The sequence below is a fragment of the Topomyia yanbarensis genome, chromosome 1, assembly GCF_030247195.1.
Source record: "Topomyia yanbarensis strain Yona2022 chromosome 1, ASM3024719v1, whole genome shotgun sequence".
Classification (NCBI taxonomy): domain Eukaryota; kingdom Metazoa; phylum Arthropoda; class Insecta; order Diptera; family Culicidae; genus Topomyia; species Topomyia yanbarensis.
The window spans coordinates 31,478,766-31,494,611 of record NC_080670.1 but is presented as its reverse complement, the minus strand read 5'-3'; the positions used below and the strand labels follow the sequence as shown (position 1 = coordinate 31,494,611).

At 37.9% G+C, this 15,846-nt stretch overlaps 1 protein-coding gene across 1 annotated transcript; it reads right to left on the bottom strand.

The window, feature by feature from the left end:
• Positions 1-1,894: 1,894 nt before the first annotated feature.
• LOC131677266 (protein HEXIM2) lies at positions 1,895-8,801 on the bottom strand. Its single transcript, XM_058956984.1, has 3 exons — positions 7,637-8,801; positions 7,280-7,573; positions 1,895-3,480 (listed from the first exon to the last, which is right to left on the bottom strand). The coding sequence occupies exons 1-3, from the start codon at positions 8,268-8,270 to the stop codon at positions 3,089-3,091; spliced, it is 1,320 nt and encodes a 439-aa protein (XP_058812967.1). The 5' UTR covers positions 8,271-8,801; the 3' UTR covers positions 1,895-3,088.
• Between the last annotated feature and the right edge of the window lie 7,045 nt (positions 8,802-15,846).

Sequence of the window (15,846 nt, the reverse complement as noted above, 5' to 3'; positions counted from 1 at the left end):
TCTGTAAAATACAGATATGTCTGTAAATCTGGCATCCCTGGATGCAGTTGACAAAATGCGAAGCTGTGAACGCGCACCAACATAACATAACACTGAAGAAAATCGTTTACTCCTTTTTCTGAGCTTACCCGAACAGAAAGTATAATATCGAAATTGATCGTAGAAACGTTGCATTTACAACAGTTTTATTTGTTAACAACAACCTTTCTTGTAACATCAATGTTCTTATGATGCAGTCCTTCATGCCTCTAAAATCTACAACGGAAAAACAATGTAAATCGATGTTTTTGATTTCAGAATGTATGGGAAAAGATCAATTTTTTCATTGTTACATCCCTTAACGACCCCCCTTTTTCTATGTAAAAATCGGGTTTACAATGAAATTGGATGTAGAAACAAAAAATGTGATTATATTTCCATTGTAAATTTTCCAGAATAACATTGTTTTTCGTTGTAATATAACAATAAAAAATGCTGTAATACTGTTGTGCATTTCTATTCGGGTAGACAATCCGCTTTGTACGCGGTATATTTAATTCAATGTAGTTTCGTTTTGTAGACTTTTTAGCGTAATAAAAATGTTGAAGCGGTGTTTGTGCGGTTTTGTATTTAAGGAAACGATAGATCTACGCGATACATATTTTATTATGTAAGAACGGTTGGTTTCAAAATCATTCAATCGTTGGACCAACGTTGGACGACGTCCAAATAACCGTTCAACGAACGTCCATCGTTGGACCCGTATCGAACGATTTTGAAACAAATTTTTTGGGTTTCTCAGTGGGAGACATTAAAGGCCAGAATACGCGAATATTAGTCTCACAGACACGTCACCTACACTGATAAAATTCGCTATATTGAATCTATTGATATGATTTTTTGCTATTTGATGCACATATTTTAAATGTTATTAAAGTAGTTCATGAAAGTATTTAAAACTACTATTGTTCTACTTAATCAGATGTTTAGAGTCGATTTTTTCATCCTCGCTTAACTTTTAAACCATGCGTTTAAATCTGACTTAAGCGTTAAGCGAGGGTGAAGAAATCGGCCCTTAAAGTATTAAATGCATCCCGGCGAACAACGAAAGCTGGACAAACCTTTATTAAGAGGGAATAAGCCGAAGAATAACTGTTCAAGTCATCATCCAGCCAAATTGTTTGGTAGTAACAGAATAATTTTGCGTATTTAAAGTATGAAGGCGCTGTAGTTATAATCTGTGCTACATTTAATTTACAACAAATTTGGCACGTACTTTCCAAATATTATTAGTACTTGATGTTACTCAAAGTAACTAGTTAAGTATGACTTTTGGTTTGGGGTTAATTGTCAAAGCCGCTGACCCCTGTGGTGGAAAACATTGTCAAGTTACACCAATTGTATCAAACTAGGACCTGTTTACATTTTCGTAGACAATTAATTTAAAATTGATTTGAAGTTTTAAGGGTTTAAACTACGCAATGTTAGACATATAAAGTTCACCTCTATCAATGTTTACATTAAAAGAAGAATTTCATTTTTCATTTAATGACTCAATGTAATGTTTATAAAATGCGCATGTTTTCAGTAAAATGTGAGAGAGAACACAAATATGCAAATTTGACAATGCAAAACCGACCTCAATCGGCGCATATAATATAGTTTGGAATGAACTGCTATAATAGCGGTGTTGGTGTATAGGTTTTTCATTCATTTTCACCTTCGTTATTGCAGCATTAGTATACAAGGGTAATTGTGATACATCCAGCGTTTTGAGCCGATATTTGAAAACATGAACTGCTATCACATAATAAGATAAACGGAGAATCAAATTTCAATGAATGAACAGATTACTGATTCCTCACCCTTAAAACTGTGATATATCACTATACCAGAAAGAAAAATCGGGTTGCTATTAATTTGATCAGTAATACACTTTTTCCTTCAAACAACACGTATACCTAACCTAGCTCGCATTCCACCGAAATTCGATTTTTCTCCATTACAGCGCCTATTCGATCCTTGCCAATATATCTTTAATATATATATAGAATAAAGTGTATAATGCATGCCTGATAATGTATAACAGAAATAAGCGTTCATTTAGTAGTTTATAGATCAGTATGTAGCAATAATCATTCGTCTTGCATTTGTCGCTCAATTATTGTGATGTCGCATGTATGTCCCCTGCTGTTATATTTGTAAACAGTTCCGTCTTTCGCCAATCGGCGTTGGTATAGGTGTGATTCACAAATTGAAAACATCCGTAAAATATAAAGGGTGTTTAGTCAACTATATCGTTCTATTGTTTTGACCGAAATGTGTGTATGTGTATTTCTGTGTAAGGGTAATCCAGAATTATTTCTCTTGAAATGCCTAAGCAACTATCTGAATGAAACCAATCTAAGGGTATGAAACAAGAAAATTGAGCTCGCCGAGGTTGTTTTTTTTATTCTTTTGGTTTCCTTGATTTGTAATTCCATTCCTGAAAAAAATATCCAATTCTTGTTTGTTTCTCCTGGTAATCACATAATTTATTTTCCTCTTGTTGTCGCTATAAAATGTAGCTCCCTTAATCGCTAGTTTATGTATGTATATTACTTGTTCCATATCCTAAATAGCGTTTTTTGTATTACTCAAGAAATCACATATCAATTTCATTTTTGTCGCAACGGCCTGCGTTATCTTTGTTTGTGTGTGAATTTGTGGATGTGGTTTTGCTTGTAATTTTTTTTCCTTAACACCTTTAGCAATATAAGTATTTTTTATTTTAAAACCAAACTTAACATTTTATTATGAAAATCGATAAAAAAAACGTGGGCATACTTTTTGTGAGGAATTTATTATTTTACGACTTTTTTTGTTTGTTATTTATGTTTTCAATGTATTGTAAACTTAGGATTGAACTCATTAAAAGCAAAACAAATATGAGATGGAAAAGTTTTCTCAAATATTGAGAAGTTTAGTTAAGCTTAACTAGTTGACTAAGTTTTCCGATTACCACTAATTTAGATCAAAGAAAATGAAAACGATCAAACCTTTCGCATAGCGACTGTGACTTTTGTGCCGCATCTCAAGGAGCAGGAAAATAAAGAACCAGTTCGGAAACTCATTCCTCGTCCGTGTGTATTCCGTTTTGCTGTAGCAAGCGGTACTCGTCAATCGGGAAAGGTTCACCTTCACCTCTCACCAAACCCAGTGGTCGGTTTTCTTCTTCCCTCAGCTGCAGCTCGAATTGTGCGGCTCCCAAAGCATCGCCTTCGTCCCCGCTCATGCTGCTGGAACTGCTACCGTCGCGACGCTTTCCATGTCCATCCTCACCGTCGTCATCTCCGCTGCTGCTCGAGCTGGATGAGGTTGAACTGTCCGATTCACTGTCCTCGCTGCTCGTGCACGACGAGCTATCCATAAGTTCGACCGGGTTACCGTTGTTTCGTGGGGACGATTTAGCGGACAGGACCATTCCGATGCGGGACGCATGCTCCAGCTGCCGGCGAAGCTCTGTGGGTGAAGATAGGCGGAAGGAATTGTTTGAATATGTGTGTGTTGGTATGAAATAGAAGCTTTCTAGCGGTCTGTCAAATCGTTTTAAGGCATCTCTAAATCATTTAGTTTTATGATCGATTTGTTTGTCTGCCACAAACTTACTTATTGATTCGGAGGCAATTTTTGGGTGAGAAGCAATCAGATGTTTTGGTTGGAGATTAGGCTCTGTCCCTTAAACACAAAAAAATCTATACGTTTTGTCAAGCTACCGCAAAGCTTTTGCTTCGTTTATGTTAATGCAAATCAAATGAGCGCGGTAGGAAGATCTGTATTTCAGAAGAAATTTATAATAACTGACAAATGTACGCATCGCCATCATATATCATAAATGGCGTCCGTCTTCGATTTCAGGCATCTACTAGTCAACATAAATAAACTTCAAGGTTAGTTGTGATTTATTTTTCAAAAATCTTCGTTTGTTTTTATGATTAAAACAACAAACTTTTTTGGGAAACCGCATTGAATGGAAAATCCGTGTTAGAAAATAAAAAAATCGTTCAAAGAAACGTAAGTTTATAGAATCGCTTATTTATTGTACTGGAGTGCAATTTTGTTGCAGTTTTTGGTTCTTTAAGGATTGTTTGATAATTTTTGTTCTTTTAGTGATGAAGGTTAATTGCCTTTGAACACACACAGAAAAAAAAATGTTGGTAAAAATAAGAGTTTTTCACTCTTAGCAAAAAACAACCAACGCATACTCTTTGTTTAAAAATAAAACTTTTGTTTTGAGTACTATTCTTCATTTGCTTAAAAGGAAAACTTTTACTTTGATTATAATTCTTGATTAATTTAAAAGTTTTACTTTCAACCTAATAGTTGGCGTTGGTTGATTTTTGCTAAGAGCGGAACACTCTTACTTTTACCAATATTTTTTTTCTGTGTGCAGAGGCCTTTATTTTTTACATAAGTTAGCAGCTCGAGATGGAAGTCTCTTCTCTCTGGTGCTTCTGTTTCTACGTTACCTTTACTGTATTTTAATAGTAATTCTATGGTGTGTTAATGGTGCTTTCGTACTTTTAGTATTTTTCTGTACTTTTATTGGATTTTTACTCCAGTTTTTCTTTTAAAGTCTTTTATAGTGCGTTACTCATGGTGTTTTTGTGCTGCCTTAAAAGTTTATTTTTGAACTTTTATTTGATTATTCTTATTAAAGTTTCATGGATTTTTGATACTTTTTTTGTATTTTTATCTAAGGGCAAGTCACCTGTGATGTATTTTTTTAATATCAACGAAATTAAATGCATTCCCTTCCATGAAAATAGTAAATCAGAATGCATTTTGCATTGCGTATAAAAGTTCAGTGCCCTGCAAGAAACTAACTACATCCAGCGTCGAGCTAAGTGGATCAGCGTAAGACGTTTGTTGGACAAACTTCTGCTCGGGAGTGCAAAGTTGATGCAAAAATTGAAATGAAATGAATTTCTGCCTTTTTTTCATATAGATAGGATATGAAATCACTGTGAAAATGGAGTACACAATCCCGGCCCGGAGGGCCGAGTGTAATATGCCGTTCGATCCAGTTAGGCTCAAATTAAAGGTATACAACCTTCCCATCGGCTACTATTTATTTTTTTGTCGTTTGGAGCTCCTGTTCCGGAGTTACAGGTTTAAAAGTGCGACCAGAGAGTTTATTTCCAAATAAACTGGATGGATTTCATTTTGCCGAGATATAAAATTTGACTACGCAATAATCCGAAAATTTCCAGCTAAATTAAGGGTGTAGCTATGCTAAATCACAATTGATTTATTACTTTTTTTGTTTCGAATAAAGAGGTTTTAACCTTATGGTCATCCGACTCTTAGAAAATTTTCTAAACCTATGTATGTAGATTTAGTGGGGCTTTAACCTAGTTGGTGATTTGTCCTTTTTTAACCCTATGTATGGTAATTGAAAACCCAACCCAAGTGAGCTGGATACAACGAAATCGATTATGCAACGCCCCAGTAATTATTAATCCATAAATGTGTTTCTACAGCTTATAAATGTTTTCATGTAATTATATAGCTATAATTTATATAATTTGAATCATTAATTGTTGCCTTCCATATTTTTATTCGATTTAATTGATGTTAATGAACATTATTTTTAATCATTTTAAAATTTGAATTTTATAAATCTAAATCTCAGCATTGTCATTATTTGAATTCTCTCGTGACCTTCGGCTATACAGATGATAAAACTGGCACGCTTAAAGATGACATAGTTTCTGACTTAAAGTTTCGCACTATTTACTTGCACGCCGATCCACGCCACCGATAGTTACAAACGGCGTGACACCGCCGCCGATTAAAATTGACTCGAATGCCGCCGTCGATCAATACTACATCAGCGCACATATCTGATTCCAATCAAGTTAGAGATCTGTAAAAATCACTCAATTCGAAGGAAATCTCTCAGAATCCTCGAACGAGGGTCATTGACAGGTCTGACTAACACCCGCTTTTCAGTCGGCGCAAATCCACTTCAGTCCGCGCGTGCTTTAGAAACACCTATGTTGTCAGATACCTTAGTGATAAAAAAACGCATCACGTATATCTGAAACATACAATGGCCGAAAAAAAATTCGTTACTATGCGTAAATATTCCTATAATGATCTATCACAAGAATTAATCAAGACTGTCCATGGTGCCCCACCAGTACACATATTTTTTAAATGTTTGCACTTTTTCACTCATAAATCAACTTACCTGTTATTTTCTACGAAGATGTCACATTATCGAAATAAGGGGAAAAATGGGAAATAACCATGTGTCCGTCTAACCCACAGTTTCCCTACTTCTGCTTAAAAGGCGCTCTATTTTATCGAAAAAGTTCAATATACATAAATTTTGAGTTTTTAAACCAATATGACAGTTAATAAGCATCGCCTACCATGTAGATTTTTTGCGTCTGCTTTGAAGCGAATGTGCAAATGATATGATATATTTTTATTTACGTTCTCTTTCGATTATTGACGGCGCTAAGAACAGTAGCTTTCATCCAGTGCTCTAGCTGCTAGTTTCGCTAGAGCAAAAAGAAACAAGAAAAAAACTTATTCTTGTTTGCTTTTAGAAGAAGTAAAAAAGATGTAACGAATACAGGATCGTCTTTCTCCCTACTTACTAGAAGCACATTTAATTTCTCTGGGCTACTAGAGCAAAACTAATAATTTCCCAGTACGCATCGAAGTAGCATAATAATTAAGCCAAGAGTGGCCAACGTAGAAGAGACCGAGTTATTTACGGAAGAGAACATAAACAAACAGATCCTCTCATTTACACATTCGATTATTAAATTATGGCAGCATTGATGTACCAAAACTGTTACGCCAGAAAAAGAAAAAGCGAGTTAAAAAAAATAACAACAAAACCCCCAATGAGAGATGACAAGCAATCACCGTTTCTACAGATAAGTTCTCTCTCGTTTTGGTTTGTTTTCATCCCCATAATCAACCAGCACCACCAGTAGAATAATGAGAATATTGCGCTGCATTTTTATTTTTAATCATGCAGTGATGCCACTACTTGTAATTACAGGTACACCCGCCACAGACCACTGGAAAGTCCTTAAACTACAACTTGATCAAGCATTACCCACTGACCATAGTCTATATGTCACTGTATGGAAAGCTAAAAATAAAATGAAATCTATTCTATGGCACATTTAAAAAAACTCATTATATCTGAAATTTGTAAAACATTTTTGCACTTTAATCCGCCACCTGACCTCCAAAACCTGCGAATATGGCAACGCTAGTCACCACCGCCACTTACCGAGATTCTCAGCGGTGAGCTCTCGAATTCTGTCCTCCAGCCGCCGCCGGTCCGAGCCTCCCTCGGGTGGGTCTTTGGTCGCTGCATTGCCACCACCTACAGCATTTTCAGTTTCCTCCTTGAGCGAGGTAAGCGATTTGACGGCATTGTACCGCCGCGTGACTTGCTCAAAGTTAGCCTCCAGCTGGAGGTACTCCTGTATCAGTTGGCTCTTGCTCAGCCCTTCGAGCCGTTCCGAGCGGGCATCCTCGTACACGCTGGAGAATTCCTTGGTTAGAAATTCCTCCTCATCCTCTGGTAGTGAGTAGAAATAATTTTCTTCTGAATCTATAGAAAAACTAGAATCACGAGTTCTACCTGAGGGTGTTAGGACATGTGGCATGTGGTCTTCCATCAGGAAGCGGTTGGTGTTGTATGGCACTAACAGTGGATGGTCCAGCTGCCGAAGGGGAGCTATTAGGGGAATGACACCACCGCCAGTTGTTCCCAGGGTCACTTCCGAACGTCGCTTGCCCATCACTGTGCGGAGGTTCGGCACCTGGAACTTCCACGGACTTTTGCTATACGCTCGCAAACTTGATGACCGCTTGCCGCGTTTAGTCTTACCACGGCGAGTTTTCCGTTTGCTGCTGGACTTTTCCCCAGAGCTGCGACGTTTCTCAGCAGGCGCATCTGCACCGTTGCCACCGCCACTACTGGAGGATCTTGTAGAACCACCAGCACTGGAAGTAGCTAGTGCAATGTCGAACTGATTCCCACTGGCGGAATCGTTCTCATCAACGAGCATCGTGTCGGTGGCTGACGATGCAACTACTGGCGCTAGTGTCAACGCCGTCGGACCAGTTCGTGTGCCCGAAGTAGTAGTGCGTTCGGACGCCACTTGCAGCGCTTCAGTCACCGTTGCTGCCGCACACTGTGTTGGTGCGACGTCATTTTGCTTCGCGAGCAAATTTTCATTTTCTTCCGTGTTTTCGGCGTTTTTTGTCGACATTTTGACCGATTTCCAATGTGCTTAATCGGACGCTCAAATTTTGCACTTTGTGTCTATTGCACTGATCGAAAATTGTTCACTTCATTCGAAACCATTAATTCTGTGCATAAGCGAACAGTTGTCGCCATTTTTCACCGTCGATGGTACCACTTTGGACCGGTGGTGGCGCACTCCTACGAACAGGGGTGGGCGAACGAAGAAAAAAAAAACGGTCACCAGGGTTGTACCCAATGGTATAAACCCAAAGATCACTTTTCAAAACCAAACGATTCCCGTTCCCTGCCGACTGTATCACTAAATATGCACCGAAAAACCACACCCCTCGTTGATTACACCACTGGATTTCACTTCATAAAATAATCACTTTGTGCTGCTATTCTTCTGCCTCTCTGCTGGCTGCTGATATTTCAAGTCTCGAAGCGCACCCTACATAGAGAGGTATGTATGGGAGGTTTTGGGTAGATAGTCACTCTGCTGCGCTCTGAAGCAGCATGTTCTCACGTACGTTTCTCGATACGAAATGTGCCGCTCGGGCCAACGGTGATACGCTCGTACCCTCTCGCACTGCTGCTGTGCTGTGCTGCTCGCTTTGTCGTTGACGAAACAGAGTTCGTGTTCGGGCCGCGGGCAGTGTCCATATATTACGCGAATCGGATCGAGCAATTTTGGGACTGTTTTTTTGTGTGTGTTTAAATTTATAAGCTTAGGTCTCAAATTCACATTCCAGGATTATAATATTTTATCTATATACGATAAAAGTATGTTTTGAGTCTCTTAGGGTCGATTTCTTCACCCTCGCTTAACGCTTAAGCCAGGTTTAAACGTGCTGGTGAACCTGGTTTAAAAGTTAAGTGAGGGTGAAGAAATCGGCCCTTAAACGAGTCATGGCTATCACTTGTAATAATGGTGTAGCGCAAGTAACGTCAGAGTTCCAGTAGTGTAATTGCTTAGTAAACGCTTCATTCTCGTGTCATCCAATTACAAGTTCATTAAGATGGATTGATTTTTCGAGCGAATATGATTTACATTCAAAATCGATCGAGAGTACGGTTCGATTTGTTATTATGCAGTTTTCTAAGCACTCACCATCATTTTGCTAAAATTTTCGTATTGAAGAAAAAAACAATCTTTAATTGCACATGTATTTCATTGCCCAAAATCACGAAATCGCATCACGAAAACACTGGTTTGTTACGTCATTTCTGGACACCGCAAGCTAACGTGTTTTGTTTTTCACTTCTTGCCACTGCCTGCTTTGCAATATATTTCTGTTGGAAAACGTTTCGCGGTCGAATGTGTTATTTGCTTCGGCGCAGGGCTGCCGAAATGCACATAGGGAACCGATGAAATAAGCATTTTCTGTGATTTTTTTTTATTAAAAAACCGCTGATTTTCTCACTGGGTTCTGTTTTGTTGTGATATAATTTTTTATCAGAATACATTTGTAACAACGATTAGTATAATTGCATCTGACATGACGATGTAAATTACTTGCGGACGGGTGTCATATTTAGAATTCTTGCACTCTGATATTCAGAAAATGTTGGAAAATAAAACAGATTAAGGACACTGATGTTTTTGTATAAAGCAGACACAGTTATATAGGCAAGAACTACAGGTGGGACTTAAATAAATATTTAATATTAAACCGATCAAAATTTGGTTTCAAAACAATCGCGGATTGTTGCAACAATTAATTAATGAGCAGCGAATATGTAACCAAAGCATGAACATATTTCTGGCAACTTTGCCTATCGAATCCGAACCGCCATCCAGTGGTACATGCTTTTTTTTAGCTTGAGACCTCACTCTGCGCGAGAGTACGATATGCTATGCTGCTATACGTGCAGGCTGTGTGGAGGCTTACGAATGTTTTGTGTTAAAATTGTCCTTCAGCAAATTAGATTGATTACCAGAATTGATCACCGTAGAAATCCTTTTTAAAGACGACGGAACTGATTTCGCTAATGTCTTCGAATTTGGCAGAATCGTCGGATTACAATGTTGGTAAAGACTTTCACCTTATTAGCACATCGATCAAAGCATGAGGATCGGCGAGATGGGCCAACTCTGGCCTTAGCCTGTCATGGAAATGACAGTACAAAGGAAAAAAAAGGCATGAGGATATTAATCATTTAATGAATTAATGCTTGAACAGAAATATATGGGTTGTGCATAAATCTCTGTATCTAATAGCTGAAATCATTCCAACGAGAGCTCTTTTATGAAATTACGACACAAGATAAAGCTAACTATTAGTCACAAATTTTGCTCTAATCGAATTTATACAAATACGATGTGCATACCTCATTATCAAAACCGAACACGGTCATAAAATACGCCGATAAACTGTTTGGAATATTTACGGTGGTATGCAGTAAAGTGCTCTGAAGATAAAGTGAAACCCAACTGCATAGGCAACAGATGATAACGGTTTGGAACATTTTAAACGTGCATTTAAGGGGTTTTTTTTGCTCCACTCCAAGGTGCCCTATTTTCCATATATATTTAATTATGGGTTAATTAACCCATAGCGTCAGCTATCTCTGTTTCATGAACTATCTGAAATGGTATAGGATGAAAATTGAGGCACTTGCAAGCTATCGAGGACGACTAAATCTACAAAATAGTGTGAAAGCTTCTCTAATCGTATCAAATTATATATATATATATATATATATATATATATATATATATATATATATATATATATATATATATATATATATATATATATATATATATATATATATATATATATATATATATATATATATATATATATATATATATATATATATATATATATACAGCAATTCCATGGTGGAAAAAAAAGTATACGATCTCTCATAATTCTGCAATATTTGGTAGAATCGTTCCATACCGAAAAATATTAGATACATATTTTTTTATTTCGTCATTAAGGTGTCCCTTTCCACGTTAGACGTGTTCAAAAAATCGTGATTTTTCAAAAGTTGATTTTTTTTTAAATTCATAACTTTTGAACCACTGAAACGATTTTCGTTGGTTATAGGCCAAATGAAAGGTATTTAAGTGTAGTTTCAAGAAAAAATTACAAGCTTTAAAAAAATATTGTGTTTTGTACGAACAAAATACGCATTAAATGGATTTTCTTGATTTTCACTGCGAGGGTCCTTGAATATTCCATACTTTTATATTTTTATTTGAAAGATCATTCAATTCTACACAACATCTCTAAATATATTTTTGAATCAGAATTTTAGGTTTCGGCGATATAATTTTTATGAACTAGATATCGATCCACCAACTCATGGACCGGGAACCACCGGCTTGACTTCCTTTCCGAAGGAACACGTGACCACAGATTTTTTCACCCAAGAAAAATCTCAACGACTTCGGCTGCAATTGAACCCAGGCCAGCTGGAATGAGTGGCGGTCACGCTTACCATTCAACCACCGGCGCTGTCGATATTTTACATATCCAGTGTTGTAATTCTTCGAAAGGCAAACTCGCAATATCACATTACCGTAATAAAGTGACTTTTTTGAATTCTCAAAGTGCCCCCCCCCCCCTTTCATATTGTGTCAAATGTCAAAGTAAGCTCAGGTGCCAAATTTCACATTTGAACAATTTTAAACCCCTGCCCGTTTGAAGTTTTTTATATTGGCACTATGGGAAAATATGAGGCCAAAGTATATTAAATGCTAAAACTTTTGAAATAGGACTAGTAAAATCACAGTTTTTACCTTTTTTCAAAGAAAACAATCTTAATATTTCCGTTTCTCGAAAAATATGGGAAATCTGAGTCCTCAAAGAACCCTATTTTTAAAAACTTGTCTGCTCTATCCTAAAAATCATACATATTTTGTAGTTTTTCTAATGTGAAAACACCTTTGCGACCTTCGTCAAAATACGAGAAGTTTTGGGCATTTTGACATTCTTATCAAATTTTGTAATTTTTGTTGAATAAATTTCAATAAAATGTACCTTGTTGAACGCGTAAAATTCTTAGGGACAAAATAGAAATAGATTCCTTGTCAGTAAAACTCAGAAACATTAGATTTTTTGACATTTAATCTCGATTTAACATTTTTTCATTAAGCAGCAGCCATTCAACAGTAATTTTTTCTTAACTTTACTACTTCTAGTGCACAATATGCTAAGGGATCACATAGAAAAGCTTCAAATCGGAAAAATACGGGAAGTTGGGATATTAAAGCATTTAATGGAAAATCTGTTTTTAGAGAAAATGCCATAAAATTGATGCTTCTGAATTGTACCGGCAACAAATTTTTTTTTATTTTGTTCCTGAGAATTTTCCACGTTCAGTAAGGTACATTTCATGAAAATTGGTTGAAGAAAAATTGAGATATGTGCACAAGAAAATGACAACATTTGATATGAACGCCAAAATGCCATAGAACCCCAACTTCTCGTATTCTGACAAAGATTCGCAAAGGTTCTGGTCGATTTCTGAGATCTTTACACATCAGAAAAACGGCTAAATTTGTATAATTTGCAGTATGAAACAAAAATATTATTGAAAATAGGTGATTTCGGTGATAAATTGTCCCAAACCTCAATTGCCCGTATTTTTAGAGAAACAGAAATATCTCAATTCAAATACTAGGGTTATTTCCTTTAAAAAGTTATATACTGTAATTCGAGTGCTACTTCAAAAGTTATAGCATTTAATGTATTTTTTCCACATATTTTCAATGTACCGTTGTCAAAACTTCATGCGAAGTAGGCGGGGCTCTAAAATTGATCAAACGATGTGAAATTCGGCATCTGAGCATACTTTGACTATCCTAAAAATCATACATATTTTGTAGTTTTTCTAATGTGAAAACACCTTTGCGACCTTCGTCAAAATACGAGAAGTTTTGGGCATTTTGACATTCTTATCAAATTTTGTAATTTTTGTTGAATAAATTTCAATAAAATGTACATTGTTGAACGCGTAAAATTCTTAGGGACAAAATAGAAATAGATTCCTTGTCAGTAAAACTCAGAAACATTAGATTTTTTGACATTTAATCTCGATTTTACATTTTTTCATTAAGCAGCAACCATTCAACAGTAATTTTTTTTTAACTTTACTACTTCTAGTGCACAATATGCTTAGGGATCACATAGAAAAGCTTCAAATCGGAAAAATACGGGAAGTTGGGATATTAAAGCATTTAATGGAAAATCTGTTTTTAGAGAAAATGCCATAAAATTGATGCTTCTGAATTGTACCGGCAACAAATTTATTTTTATTTTGTTCCTGAGAATTTTCCACGTTCAGTAAGGTACATTGCATGAAAATTGGTTGAAGAAAAATTGAGATATGTGCACAAGAAAATGACAAAATTTGATATGAATGCCAAAATGCCATAGAACCCCAACTTCTCGTATTCTGACAAAGATTCGCAAAGGTTCTGGTCGATTTCTGAGATCTTTTCACATCAGAAAAACTGCTAAATTTGTATAATTTGCAGTATGAAGAAAAAATATTATTAAAAATAGGAGATTTTGGGGATAAATTGTCCCAAACCCCAATTGCCCGTATTTTTAGAGAAACAGAAGTATCTCAATTCAAATACTAGGACTATTTCAGTGGCGTAGTAAGAAAATTTTTCGGGGGGGGATATGAATTTTTTTTGTATATATATATGAAAAAGTGTTCAAAAATATTCTGAGCAGGAAAAAAATGTTCAAAACCAACAACTCAGGGAACGGGTTTGGGTAGTCAAGGTAGGAAAGCTAGCTGTTGGTATAGAATCAATGCTCTTCCCCTACGAGGACAATCTGGGCGGCAAACTTCAGACTGTCTAATTTACTAAGCCCTTCAGTTCCCTTGTGCAATCCAGTACCACTTCCTCGTTGAGCTTCCGACTGGTTCGCGAACTACTCGGTCTAGTCCCCGACGATAGATCTAGCCTACTCCGACGAAAAGTTCCCCGGCGAGAGAAGTTCGAAAGCTAACCAACCAGCCAGGTGGTGCGGTCAGTTCGGCGATTCCGGTAGAGTAGGGCATCCGGTTTGATAGCGCCCCGGCGCGGTGTATCGTCGCGATCTACGCGGTCTCGTTCCCGGCGGTGAATTTGACTGTCGCTGACGGAGAGGTCCCAGACGAAAGAAGTTCTCCCGATACCGATTCTTATTTGGTTTCAGTACTACAACTTCTTGAGCCTTTTGGCTCCGTGACCGGTGCCATTTAGCACCGCAACTGCTTTAAGCCCTTTAGTTCTCTTCTTGGGCCACTTAGCACTACTTCCTTGATGATCCATTCCGCTCCTCGACTTGTTCGCGAACAACTCGGTCTATTCCCCGACGATGGACCTAACCTACCCCGACCGAAAATTCCCTGGCGAGAGAAGTTCTCCGGAGATCGAGCTAATCAGCTAGGTGCCGAGGTCAGTTCGGCGATTCTGGTGAAGCAGGGTGTCCGGTGCACTGGTGCGCCGATGACCCGCGATTAGTGGTGTCTCGTCGCTATCTACTCAGTCTAGTCCCCAGCGGTGAATCTAGCTTACGTTAACGGAGGCGAAAAAAGTTCTCCCAATATCGATTCTTCTTTGGTTTTCGCTATTTTTCTATCGGAACAACCGGTGGGGTGCCGTGGTCGGTCTGACGAATCCGCATGGAGCGTGACGTCCGGTTCGCTGGCGTTTCGACGACTCATACTCGCTGCTCTGTTGCAGTCTACTCGACTAATCCTCGGCGGTGAATCTAGCTTATTCCTGCGGAGAGTTCCCTGGCGTTGATTGCTCTCCCGAAACCGTTGTTCGATGTCCATTCCATTGTAAGACGGTCATGATCTACATCAGCGATTCTCAACCTTTTTCGTACCACGGACTCCTTAGATATCACACTGGGTTGCTGCGGACTCCCATAGATAAACATCAATTTTGTATGCTATCAATATGTTATTTTCAATTTGTTAGGAAACATGACTTGAAATTTCAATATGCACTCGGAAAATATATTTTTCTTCGCGGACTTCCAGCAATGACTTCGCGGCCCCCTAGGGGTCCGCGGACCCCAGGTTGAGAATCACTGATCTGCATCATATCTCTGTTCACTGCGTTCCACGTCTCTATGTCGCTTGTCATTCTCTAGGCTACATTATCCGGCTTGATGTCCGGTCCTCCCATGTTAAGTCATGTGATTCGTGAAGAGACCCTCAACGATTATCTTTAGCTTACCCGGGATATATTTCAGTTGGTGTTGACGGACCCTCGTCTTCGTCATGACGACTCAGTACGCGTCCCCCAGGGATTGGCGTTTATTTCTCAGCACAGCTACTTATGGCAATTGGCTTGCTAAGCTTGATCTCCCGTTTTAAAGAGTCCCTACCTTCTCAAAACGTCGCTTGCGCTCCTCTCTCACTCTCCGATCTTACGCTCTGAGTCCGCCTTCTGGATCTAAGACAAGCCGCGTGTAGCGTACTGAGCTACTCATTTAACCCGTAAGCTGCACGCCGTCTACTGCATGGCCCTAGTTTTCGTGACATTGTAACGTCACAAGCCGTCACAATCCTTCTTGTTAGATCAGCTGCATCAACGTACTTGATTCCGTTGTTCGCCGAAGTAACCCAACAAA